Here is a 13,768-nt window from a genome sequence, read left to right on the forward strand (position 1 = left end):
ACAAACTTCCCAGAAATTTTGAAGGCAGGGATGGAAGGAGGGGCAAAAACACAGAATGAATAATTGGGAAATGATAAATAAATGACAATCTTAGCTACCAACTTACTTGCATATATACATTGAACTTTCTATACACTGCCAACACCTTGGTTGATTACTGATTATTATTCATGAAGTATGAGCACTGTCTCTTAGTGATACCATTTTATAGCTGCTTACTGCGTAGCAATTTATATTTCACCAGTTCCAAATGCTGCTCAATATCTCACAGGAAAATAGATTGAACAAATTCAGTCATTATTATCTGATATCACAAAGACTCACCAGAAAATGTCCATGCTATTCAAGCGCTGCTAGTATGTTTGAAGACATATTATCTGCATATCTTGTAAATAATGCAGCACATGCTAAAATATGTTTTCTTGCACATTTATCAGCTCAGTGGTCAAGTTGATGTTTTAATGTACTAATGGGCATTAGTAACTTAGACTACTTCATTTTTTTAAACATAACTTTTAGAAGAGATTTATTATTGCATAATTATTTCTCTTCCAACATTACCTAACTTGTTTGGCTATACAACAAGACGTTGAAAGATGTAAATCCAAGAGTTTCACAAGATATTTACACGTGATTAAATAACATCTGTCTGGGAAGAGAGACAGTTAATCAATACCCAAGTATGTAAAACTATATAATCGTAATTAAAGTATTTCACCAATATCTTCCACATTATTTTTCATTACAAAATAGCAGAACATGAGTTTACATCATATTCACTAACAATTAGAATGGAAAACAACAATAATGCTGACTAATAATTTCCGATGCATTTTTTAACCATCACAATATAAGCAGACAAAAGATATAATATGATAAAAAGTTTGTAATACAGTCAGGAAATGGATACAAATCAGATCCCCCTAACAATTAAAGCGTCAATGAACTTTGAGTAGAGCTAAAAGATATAGTTCTTAATTAGAACTACAAAACACTAAGTATGGTGTTTAATCTCCCAAATAACTGAAAATGTATTTCATAAGATTAGACTCAATTATTTGACAACAATGCTATCTTAAAAAAAAATAAATAAGGCTGAACTGTCAGGTCAGGAATATAAAATGGAGTTTACACTACTACATGTAGCCCAAAGGTAGAAATGCAAGAGCAATGTTTGTTTCCAGTAGTGGCAACGTAGTGCTCTGGAAATGTATTTGTTTTAAAATATCGATATAACACATATTCATTATTAACTAGAATTATGTTACCTGTGATAATAGAAAAGGGCAAAAGAGCATGCTGTGCCTATCCCTAAAAATGTATGAATTACTTTGTATATACAATGAAAGACTGTTCACCTTAAAGCTCCCTTTGCAGCATTTTTTACAAATGACAGCTGCTCTCGAGAAAACTAGACTTACATGCACTCTAAACAAGCCATCTCCTAAGTACCTGGTGTAGGTCACAACCAAGAAGATCATTAAAAACATATAAATAAATAGGAAGAAACAAAATAGTTTGACTGCATTAGACTTTTCAACACCTATTTTCCTTTCACAGATCCAATTTCCCATTTCCCGTTTAAGATGTTACTCAAGTACTAATTGCTGGGGCTCCAAATCTGGGTCTTGAGTTCTGATTTAAACCAGAATCCAGGTGTGAAAAACATAATTTTCTCTCAAGACACTAATGAGGTATCCTAATTAAATTGGAAGGCAAAGGGGTTTAAAGATGTGCAATATGAAAGATGCAGCAAAGGAATACTGCACACAGATTTTAATCATTCTCTAACTATAGCTAAATAGAATGAAACCAATTTTAAAATTTGGCTAGTTTTTGAAAGAGAACATATATTTAATCAATGCTACAGTACAATTGGAAAATTCTATCAATACAGAAAAATCCAAGACCTTTTGTCTCCCAGGCAGCAGCCTTCAAAAGAAAAATGAAATACTGGCAAAGTGGGTGTCACTCACCTGTGAGGTGACAACAAAGAGATCAAACTGTTCAGTGTTAGAGCTGTTTGCAGTCCACATGAATGACATAAAATTTGAAAGCTATTGCTACCTACATAATTTCAGACAGAACAGTATGCTTTTTTGACTTTTGGTTACAATTCCTATAATAGGTGACACCAGTGAGTGAAATACTGCCTGTTGAATCATTGATTTCTCACACACTATTCCTACAAAAAGCTGAAGTGAGTTAAACAGCTCCAAATGACTGGCATCCTTTAAACTTTCCTGATCTCTTTTGTCTTTTTTGACCCTCTGTGGGTTTTAGCTGGTCTTGCTAGTGCCACAGATTGCAGGCAGTGAAGTAAAATAAGGCAGTTACAACCGAAATGCTAACAGCCCCCCAGTCTCAAAATCAGCAATAAAGTTGCTCTGAAATTCCAACAGTTGACAAACACCTAGTGACTTACCTTCTTAGATGTGGGATCGCTACAAATACCATTGCTTGCAGCATTTTCCAAGTGTTCACATACTAATTTTCTGGATAGGTGTAAGAATAAGTCATTAAAAAGTCATAAATTTCCAAAACAAGTTATCAAGAAGTGCAGAATCTGTACTTGCATATCTCATCAAGACCAACTCTCAATCCTCGCACCAAGCAGCTTTGTCTTATTCATATCTTCAGTGACAAGGCAGTAGTCACTCTGTGCACAAATTTAACATCAAGGAATTTCTATCCTAAAAAATTTAACTCTCAAAACACACACGTGTTCACCACTGTATCACATGCCATCCCTACTCGATACATACATCACACCATAATTCCTGCCCCAACACTGGCACATCCCTGATCCTCTTTCCACTTTGCATTGTCCTTGCCTCCTGACTAATCACACCCCTATTCTCTATCCCAATGCACTCTACTCAGCCCTACCACACCACACACAGGCTTCATCCTCTTGTACTCTCCTTCCCATCATGTACTCACTCTCCACATTCCCCTTCTTCCTCACCACATCATTCGCCACTTCACCCACCACACCTCCTTGCACTACTCCATCATACTCCTGCATATCATCTCACCACAATCTTCAACCCAGAACACAGAGACTACCCCACAATTTGCTCTAAAATCCACTCATTATTCCTCCACTCCGACATTATTCACTCAATTACATCCTGATATGATGGAGTGGAAAGTGAGGACAGGATATGATAGGGAGGAGTCACAACCCAAACAACTCCCTTCACATACTAATCCCCATTGCCAACTATCCAGAACATCTCATCCCTGCTCTTCACCTCACCAAAACCTATCACCGCCATCACAATCATCCCTGCTCACATTGCGACCCTTACTTAAGAGCTACCTGGGTCACTTTAATGTCAATCTGGATTGATCTTCTTTGCTACAATGATGCCCATTCATTTGTTCTGGATCTTCCTTTTATTCTTCACCTCTTCCTTCATGTGTGCCCTCCAATTTTCTCTCATGCTCACTCTCCCTTTTATCTCCATTCCCCCCCATCTTATTTTCTTATCTCATCTTATCATCCACTGGTCTGCTTTTATCTCTTTTCCTTTCCTGTATCTACTCAATTTCTCTTCTCTTCAATTTCCTACATTTCTGCACTTCTGCTCTTCTCCCTCCCTACCCCTCCCCTGTTCTCCTTGAATACCATTCTCCTCGTTAACAAACCCAAGTTATCAACTCTTCCCTTATAACTACAACCCTCCATTCCAGGCATCATCCTGGAGAATCTCTTCTGTACTCTCTCTATTGTCACTACACAGCCCTGTAATGTGGTGACCAAACTAAAGTCTTGATGAAGGGTCTTAGTCCAAAACGTCAACTGTTTATTCCTCTCCATAAATGCTGTCAGACCTGCTTAAGTTCCTCTATCATTTTGTGTGTATTGATTTCCAGCATCTGCAGAATCTCTCATGTCTACGAAATTGGAATTATTTCCACCACTGGCACAGCAGTGTATATACCATCAACATCAGTGATTTTTAACCTGTGGGTTACTGAGTGTCTCTTATTATAACCTATCAAACAAAGTAATTGAATATACAAGAAGCAAACTGTGTGTATGATCCACTGTACACTTTGAGATCTACACTCTGATGGATATATTGACAACCATTGCTACACAAGGTATAGTCTGCCATTTTGTCTCAGCTTCTTTGATACCACCCACCAAAGCTGTGATCCTTTTAACATAGTAGGCACACCTGGACATCACTGCTTGTACATTTTCTTCCAGATAAGACTGCACCATGATATTATCCAAACTCAAGATTCTAAAAGTGCCTAACTAGAATCACTTCCGATACAGAAAGCTACAAATTTCAATTCAGCAACTAAGTAAAACATTAGTCAGAGCATGCATGGTATTTCGTAAGTAGTTTAGTCACCACATTACCGGACTACACAGTAACAACAGAGACAGTGCAGAAGAGATTCACCAGGATGTTGCCTGGAATGGAGGGATGTAGTTGTAAGGAGAGATTAGATAAATTGCATTTGTTCTTGATGGTATGTGGGAGGCAGAGGGTTAATATTGGAAATCATATGGACATTTATAAAATCGTAAGTGACCTAGTTATAACAGTCAGAACTGTTGTCCCAGGGCAAGGTAATCTATAACAAGAGGGCACAGGTGAGAAAGGAAAATTTTAAAGGATATCTGAGGGGAAGGGTTTTCCACAAGGGGAGGTGCTGGAGACAGATACTATTACCATATTTACGAGATGTTTAGAGAGTTACTTGGTAGGAAGGAGTAGAGAATATTGGCTTATCATGGACAAACAATTAGCATCTACTGTATAGGTATCATGGTTGGCATGGACAAAGTGGGTCATAAGGGCTAGTTTTTGTGCTCCTCTGTTGCAATGATTTAGTAGGAGAAGATTAGAAAGTATAGAATTAGCTTTTGGAATTAAAACGGTCTTTTTACATCTGGAGCCCATGGCCAAATATTATCTAAACTACCTGGTGGTTTGTAGTCAGGGTGTTTTCTACAAATGGTTTCTTTGGGAACCAAAATTATTTCTTCTAAGCCTTAACATTCAGTTGTATGTTTTTTGTTGTTCCCTATGAAGTTGAAGGTTTTCTGTTGCTCTCACAGCTGCCAGTTTTCTACAGCCTCCTCTTTGCACTTGAAAGTTATAGAGCAAGTCTCCATTGTCATATCTGTTTGGAGGCTGTCTTTTGTTCTTATTCTGCCACACTGTGAAATGATGATTCATCTGTGTTTTTCACTTCTCTGACTATTCTGAAATATTGTCCTTAATTAAACTTTCAGGCACCTGATATACTTGGGAGTTAAATATTATTCAGTTTGTGTAATTTTGCATTGGTTTCTCGTATCTACCTTTGTCAAAAAATATGACAAGCACAAATCAAATTTTTTCCAATCTCCATTTACCTACAACTCCACTGGAAATAGGCATGTGTTCTGCCGTTACTCCCTCTACCCAAAACATCAATGAAAAATTCACAGATTTAGCTGAACAAATGACAAAACAAGAATCTCATCAAACTTCTGCCTCATCTCCTCAAAGAGAAATCAACCTATACCAATCCTGACTTGGACACATCAACTTCATTGGCTTTCCCAACCTGGACTGCTAACACTGCATTTCAAAAGTTAAGTTCAGCTTTCTTAAATCATTGCAGTAATAGTAGTGTCCACCAATTCTGACAGCCAGCTAGTTAGAGGACACGGCTCAGCATTTTGAGTGAAGGGCACGATATGCCTTACTGTGAAATATGTCTCTCAGCATTTCCTAGAAATCTCTGCCGGAAGGATCACTGCGAAGTAATTTTAAACTTACTTTGAAGGTCAACTACTGCCAACTATAAAATGGCATGCCTAATGCTTATCAGAAGACTTGAGATGATTATTGTCCTGGAATCATATTTCAGGACCAGTATGAAGCTTGATCTTCAAAGATTTGGAAAATTATATGTGACAGTGGTGGGTGCCTTAATGCTCTACATTTGTATGAAAATGAAAGAGCTATTTATTGTCTGAAAAGGATGCGTCCTCACTTCACTAAGCTATTGCCAATCCTACTAATTCTTTTTCAATCTGTGTGTTTCTCATTCAATAGCACATAATCTGCAGCTCTCTTGTAGACTACCTCCATTCAATTTCATATGTCTGTCTTAATGTCTCTATTTCCCACTAAATGTAATTTTCCTCCATGAAGCCATTGCTCATTAATCTTTAGGCAGCATTCACTGCCAATGATATTAATCTGTTAATGCTCCTAGATTGCTCCCAGTTAAGATACTCTAGTTCAGGAGGCCCTTTCACCATGATAGGATGGTTTTCTTATACATTGCTAATACCGCAATCCTCTTTGTAATCCTGCTCTCAACTCATTTCACTTTTTCTATTCTGGCATCTTCCTTCCTCTGTTTCCTACTTGCCTAAACAAAGGGTTGATCTGAGTCCTGATGAAGGGTGTTGGCCCAAAATGTCGACAGTTTGCTCCTTTCTATAGATGCTGTCCAAGCTGCTGAGTTCCACCAGCATTTGTGCATATTGCTAAGGGTTTCCAGCATCTGCAGAATCTATAGCATCACCAAAGCAACGGCCATTTTGCTCTCCTCTCCATCCCCATGGGCTTCTCATCAGTCCTGATGGGATGGCGGGGCAGATTCGATGGGCTGGATGGTGTAATTCTGCTCCTTTGTCTTATAGTCTTAGTACTTTCACACTGGTCACACATTTAATTTTCCTTGAGCAAAAAGAGATTCTCCTTTACACTATTCTTCTTTATCTTCTTTTTTTATAACTTCAATACAGGTAACTGAATCTGACATCCATCTGTATTACTTATTAACCTCTTGCAATTATCTGCATTTATGTACTTCTATTTCATATCTACTTCCATATCATTACAAGTTTTGTTTTTAATTTATTGTTTAAGAATATCCAAATACATTCAGTGCACTACCCATCTTTATTCATAACCATCAATGCACCCATAAAAGCAACAGAAGCTGCACTTTCACCAGCTGTACTTTCAAGAAACATATGCTCACCAGTAAGTTATTGACTGATGTCAAGTTGGATTTTGTATGAACCACTCTGCTCACATCAGAATGCCAGTCCAAACATGGACCCAAGAGCTAAATTTAAAGAGGGTATTTGAAAGGAACCATTGACTTCAAGACATTATTTGACTAAATGTGGCATCAAGTCATCCTATAAAATAGAAGTTTGTGAACATTAATGAGAGAAGTTCTGTTTCACACACAGAAAGTTTGTTCAGGTTGTTACCATTCCAGCCTCAGGACAACGTTGCAGGAACTCCTCAGTGCAGGATCACAGATCCAATCATCTTCAGCTGCTTCATCAATAATTTCTATTTCATCATAATATCAGAACTGAATGCATTCTCTGATAAATATACATTTAGTCAATTACACTCACAACTCATCAGCAAACAAATAAGACCAAGACAACATCCTGACAAGTGATAATAAGTGGCAAGTAATACTTTTTACAGCATAGATGCTAACATGAGCAAGAGACAGTCCAACCACCTATTCTTGACATTTAACGACATTACTATCATCACATCCTTTACCATCAATTTTATGGGTCATCAGAATTAGTCTCAAATACCATGAAACATTATGGTTGCATGTCAGAGGCTCACTCAGTATCCTGTGGCAAGTGGGTCATCTCCTGATTTCCCCAAAACCTTTCCACCATCCACATGACACTCAACAGTGGAGCAGAATACTTTATCTATTCTGGATAAATGCAAGACTCTCAAGTTCATAAACTTCCTAGAGACATAGTGCCAGCCAATCAGACTATCAATCACCCCAAACATCCATTCCCTCCATTAATGGTACGCACCATGGCTACAAAATGCAATGTGTCTGCTTGCTTGGGATACTTAACATAGCCTCATCTACCAAGAAGGACTAGGGCAGCAGGTATGTGGGAACACCACCACCAGCATGTATTCCTCCAAGTCACACACCATCATGACTTGTCAATATCTCACTAATACTAAATTCCTAAATTCTGGAACTCTTCACCCAACAGCATCATGAAAACACCTTCATCAGAAGGAACTTAACAGATTAAAGTATCTCACCATCACTTTCTCAAGGACAATTAGGGTTTATTGCTGTGTATACTGGTGATGCCCAGATCCCAAAAATGAAATACAGAAATCCTTTCATGAAGTTACCCAGCTATCCCCTTTTTTTTTAAACTACAGTCTTCATACATCAATAACTTACATTTCATAATGAGCTTCCTCAACACTGATAGTCACCTTTTTACTTAGTCAGTGACGTAACTGATGGCATTGAAAGAGTGGTTTGTCTCAATGATTGTGGGTAATGAGAGAATCATTTCAATAAGATGGACCAAATTACATATCAAAAACCTAAACTTACCCAAAAGGGCCTCAGTAATTTCTGAATATATAGCTGGTGCATAGGAATAACTAAAGCAGTGTTCTTTTTCCATTTCCATAACAATAATAGATTACAATATTGAATTTTATATAAACTATGGTATCTGAACCCCAAGATTAGCATCTTACAATTATTCCATACATCTGTAATATAAATGTTAATATTTTATTACACAAATATTTCATTCTCGACTATATTTATAATAAAAAAATCCAATACATGAACTCTGTCTCATTAAAATGATAAAACAAGGTTAAACAAATTAGTTGTGCTCATCCAATGGTGACTAAATTATAATATTTATGATTTAGAAAGGATTTGATAAAGTGGATCCAGGGAAAATTGTTTCCTATGGTGAAATATTTTTATATCATGTACATTAAAGCTCAGAAAATTGTGAGTTTAAAAGGAAAGAAAGCTAATGCTAATGGAACTGAGGACTAAATAATAAGACAAGCTTGATAAAATGTATAATATAATAAGTTTAGGATGCAGTTAGATGGTTTTTGCAAGGAATGCGAGAAATGATGGGAAAGAGCATGAATGAGCTGTAGGCCATTAAGTTTAACAAGCGCTCTCCATAGTTTTATATTGTCTCTTGCCTTGAAAAATCAAAAACAATGAAACTGATAGTAAATAACATCTATGGAAAAAAGTACCGTTGACATCTCGAGTCGAGACCCCTCAGCAGGACTGGCCAGCATTTTGTGTGTTTTGCTTGGATTTCCAGCATCTGCAGATTTTCTCTTGTTAGTAAATAACATCTGTCCATATTGAGCCAGGTAATCAGTGATACAATGTATGAATGTGAAATGAATGTGATGATTTATTTGACATCACTGGTGGTGGAAATGAAGAATAGATAATAATCAGGAATGTATTATCATTTTTAAAATGCACTGGAGATAATTTATGATTTCACCCATAAGCAAATTTGAGGTAATCCTAACTAGAGAAAAAAATATCAAATTAAAGGGTAGTTATTAAAAAAAAACAATCATGAAACAAAAACATTAAGTATGTTCTTGGAAATTCATCACATTTTTGTCAATCCCAATTCACTCCGCCACCCTTTCATCGCCCCTTACAGCTTTTTCTACATTTCTCATTTTTATCTCTAAATTCTCCTTTCAAGATTGTTTCCTCTCCCTCATGAATGCCTCTCAGTTTCCCATCTTGTTTAATTCCCTTTCAAAAATGTTTCTCACTATGTACACTTCTTCTCAGTCTCTCTCTTGTATTTTATGTTATCAACACTTGATACATGAGGCACACTTCTGATTCTAATCCTCTAGTAACTCAAAGGGAACCGTGGAAATTAGTTAGGAAAGTCCCTAATCACATTCCACTAAAGACAACAATGTAACATGATGATCTCAGTATAGGCTCTGCACTTCCAGGGCTTTGGTTTAAATCCAGACAGATTGGATGAACTTTCCGATGAAACATCAATGATCTGAAATATTAATTATGTTTCTCTTTACATGTGCTGTCTGACCTGAGTATTTCCAGCATTCTCTGTACATATCTACGGTCTAGACGGCATGAGATGAAAACCCTACTGTTCTTAATTCAGCACTCATGGACAATCGCAACTGCAACTGAAAAGAAATCGAACAAAAAGTCTTGTAAAAACTAATGTAGTATGAGCTGCTCAGCCCAACCTATCAGCAGGCACTGAAGTGATATCTGACCTCAGTGTGTCTGATGATGGGACAGACTGCTTAAATGGTGTGTTATGTTTTTCATCTGATTTATCGACCATTTTAAGAAAAAAAGTTAAATCTTTTACTTCAGAGGTTAGAATATCCACCATATCAGGAGTTGGAACTTCATCCACCAAGATTTGAATTGTGCAATACCTGCACAATACTTGCCTGTAAGCAAGCAGACTGCACTTATTTGTATTTCTATCTCAATCCCATCCAAAAGTGAAGTAGTTCTCCCCCCCCACACACGCACACAACTCTCATATTTCCCTTGTGAAGTTGGAAGTGAGTCATCTTTTGCCAGATCTCAATGTCTTTTTTTGTGGCAGTAACCAGAAATCATCTGTGAAACTAATACTCCATCCCACCCCACAGCAATGAGAGAAAGCAGAGTTGTGAGATGTATAATGAGCTGTGATCTGGAGAGGAGCAGAAGCATCTGAAAGGGGAAAGGCAGACTGGACAGCAAGATCAGATTGTGACCTTAACAAAAGGGCCTCTGAAGATGGAATTGAATCATGCCAGTGCCGCCCAGGAGTACAAATTAGTCTTGCAATGGACAGAGAAGATACACAGAAGTACTCAGGCTGGCAGGTTCAGAATCTGGGTTTAGCCACTCAACTAAATGGAGTAATTATTCAAGATTAGATTTACTGATCACATAATCTACAAGGCAATTAGAAGTTACAAGTTCAACAAAACTAGAGCAGAGAATTATGGGCAGAATACTATTTATATAGGAATTCAGTACTATCAGTAAATCTTCTACAATTAGCACCCTACTCTATCAAAGTGTATTGTTACCAGAAACATAACTAGATCAGCTACTTAGCTAATCCTGTACAGAGCAGCCAGAGATAGGTATCTATTTTCCCCAACACAAGTTGACAGGATGCTGAAGAAGGCTCTTGTCTTCATTGGCAGTGGCGTTGAGTACAAGAACTGGGAGGTCATGATATAGTTGTGAAAACATTGCTCAGACCACACTTGGAAAATGGTGTAGAGTTCTGACTGCCATCCAAAAGATGGGATTAATCTAGAGAGGGTGAAAAATATAATTCCCAAGGATGATGCCAGGACCGCAGGTGTTTTGAGTTACAGGGAGAGATAGATTAAATAGGTTAGGACTGTTTCTTCTAGAGTGAAGACTGAGGGGTGACCTTACATTGAATATAAGGACACACATAGCTAGATAGTGATGGTCTTTTCCCCTATGGTAGCGGAATCTAGAACAAGTCGACATAGGCTTAAGGTGAAAGGCATAAGATTTAAAGGGGTTCTGAGTGGCAGGTTTTCCTCACAGAGAGTGGTGAGTATATGATAAAATGCTGCCAGAGGAAATGGTATAGAGAATTACTTAGCGAGGCTTCTTCACCAGTATGGGCAAGTTGAGCTAAAGGACCTCCTTTATTCTGTATATCTCTGAATGAAAAGCTGCTCTACAACCAGCAGACACATCGGGAATGTGATACAACAGACTCAATTTTCCTGGATAATGTAGTCCCAATAGTTCCTAAGCAGCTCCACATCATCCAAGCCAAAACAGTATTTGTTCCCTTTACTAGAAGTGCACTGAGAATCTGAGGTACCAGCTACAAGATACAATGCACCAATACATTTAAGATTCAGATCCACTTTTCAAATGCAACAGTGACAAGGACAGTTGGCACTGGAGAAAGTGACTATCTCCATGTTACACTCCAAATCATATAACTAACAAACTTACCTTCATGGCAACTGGGTATAAAGACTGGAACTTTTAAGCTGTCCATATTGTATGGACAAACTGTGGCAATACAAAAAAACTCACCTTAGTCTCAAGGAAAATCAGAATCAAAGTGATCAGAACCAATTTTGATACGGTGCGGAACAATCTTATTGGCCTGAACACATGAAGCTTTTTTTTAATATGTCACCACTCACTAGATGTTTCTCCCCTTTAAGTGTTGCATTCTGAGTATCCATTAAATCATTTATGCTCAAAATTGTCCTTGCAACTAAACATTACCCCACACTGTAATTCCAGTTCAATGAAGGTCTTCTTAGAAAGTTTTACAAAGGACATTACCCCTTTTCACAATCTATATTGCCTCATTCAACATAAATAATATCACATTCTTTATAGAACAGCACATCCAGGAGAAGAAATCCTTGGCAGTGCATTAGGATTAGGCATGTCCCTGAAGAAACTTCTCTATCACATTCTTTCAAATAACTATTCAATTAGATCTAAATGCTACAATTCAGCTCTCTCAATTGCCCTACTAGTTCTACTTTTTCTCCCCTCTAGAGTTAGTAACACTCCCAGGCATATTCCAGTTAAATTTATCTTCATCCTTCTTAAATGTGAATACTTGAATATTGAGCTGGAATTTACTGCGAGATGGGGAAATGACTGCAGATCTGCACCAAATGCCATGAGCATTTATCACCTTCAGTCCAATCTAAACTTAGTGATAGGAAGGTCAGGACTTTTACACAGTCCCTCTGAGACCTGGAGCAGATGAGTTAAGCACATTGTTTTGAATGTGTAGATAGGAAAACACAAGTAAAATGCAATTTAATATTTTAGTTAAATAGGTTTTATTTAATTATTTAATCTGTAATGAAGGATGCAATATGAAAATATTTGAAATGCATATTAGGACTTGGCAAAGCAAAAATGAATGTATAGAAGAAAAAACATGTTCGACTTATCTGCTGGTTGAGCTTTTTTGTGCATGAAATAACATCTCCACAGGGAAAGTACACTACCTCAATGTTCAACTGGAGCAGGGTGTCAACAGATGTAGCAACTCAGTTACTGGGCATCCATTAGGTATTGTGGGACATTAGCAGCAGCAGACTTGTACTCAACCACCCATCTACAATCTCATCCCCACCTCTGTCATCATGATCATGCTAGGCGGTGAACCTTGGTCTAATGTAGAATGCCGGCAGCAGAACAGGATACAGCAAATAAAGATGGATTCTGCATTTCTACAAAGGTTTCTGAATCCTGATGAAGGGTTTCAGCCCAAAACGTGAACTGTTTATTCCCTCGTATAGATGCTGCCTGATGTGCTGAGTTCCTCCACCATTTTATACATGTTACATTGCAGATAACAAACTGACTTAGGATGACAACTGGTACCAAACAGAAAACCAAGAGCAGGAATAAATGGATTGTTTTTTGTGGGACACTGCAGGGACAGGAGCTTGGGACTGAACATTTTACAATCAATATCAGTGACTTGGCTGAAGGGATGAACTATATTCCCAAGTTTGCTGAAAAATACTAAACAATTGGGAGGAGGATAATGAATGAGTTGGAAATGGGAAATTAAACTATAAATGGAAAAAAATATTATTATATGCTTCAGTTTACATAACTGAAAAGTGTACATAGCTAGCAGGCCAAAACAGCAAGTGATTAAGAGGAATTGGGATTGGATTATTATTGTCACATGTACCAGGATACACTGAAAAAATCTTGCATTCTGTTCAGGCAGATCAAATTATTAACAGTGCTTTAAAGTAGGACAAAGTAAAATAGCAGAAAGCAGAACAAAATGCAACTGCTACAAACAGAGAAAGTCCAATGCAGGTAGACAACAAGGTGCAAGAACATAATGAGGTAGATAGTGAGGTCAAGTGTCCATCTAACC

General features: G+C 37.5%; 1 protein-coding gene across 12 annotated transcripts in view; it reads right to left on the reverse strand.

Moving 5' to 3' along the window:
- Window positions 1-13,768, reverse strand: part of nrxn1a (neurexin 1a) — a 1,527,797-nt gene that overhangs the window by 1,497,331 nt on the left and 16,698 nt on the right. The window contains exon 2 of one of the 12 annotated variants that reach the window (XM_059985910.1): window positions 6,258-6,297. The exons of the other annotated variants lie outside the window; for them this stretch is intronic. Coding sequence (XP_059841893.1) covers window positions 6,258-6,297 — 40 coding nt within the window. The remainder of the gene's footprint in view (window positions 1-6,257; window positions 6,298-13,768) is intronic. 12 annotated transcript variants of the gene reach the window in all.

This window comes from Hypanus sabinus, chromosome 12, assembly GCF_030144855.1.
Source record: "Hypanus sabinus isolate sHypSab1 chromosome 12, sHypSab1.hap1, whole genome shotgun sequence".
In the NCBI taxonomy this organism is placed as follows: Eukaryota; Metazoa; Chordata; class Chondrichthyes; order Myliobatiformes; family Dasyatidae; genus Hypanus; species Hypanus sabinus.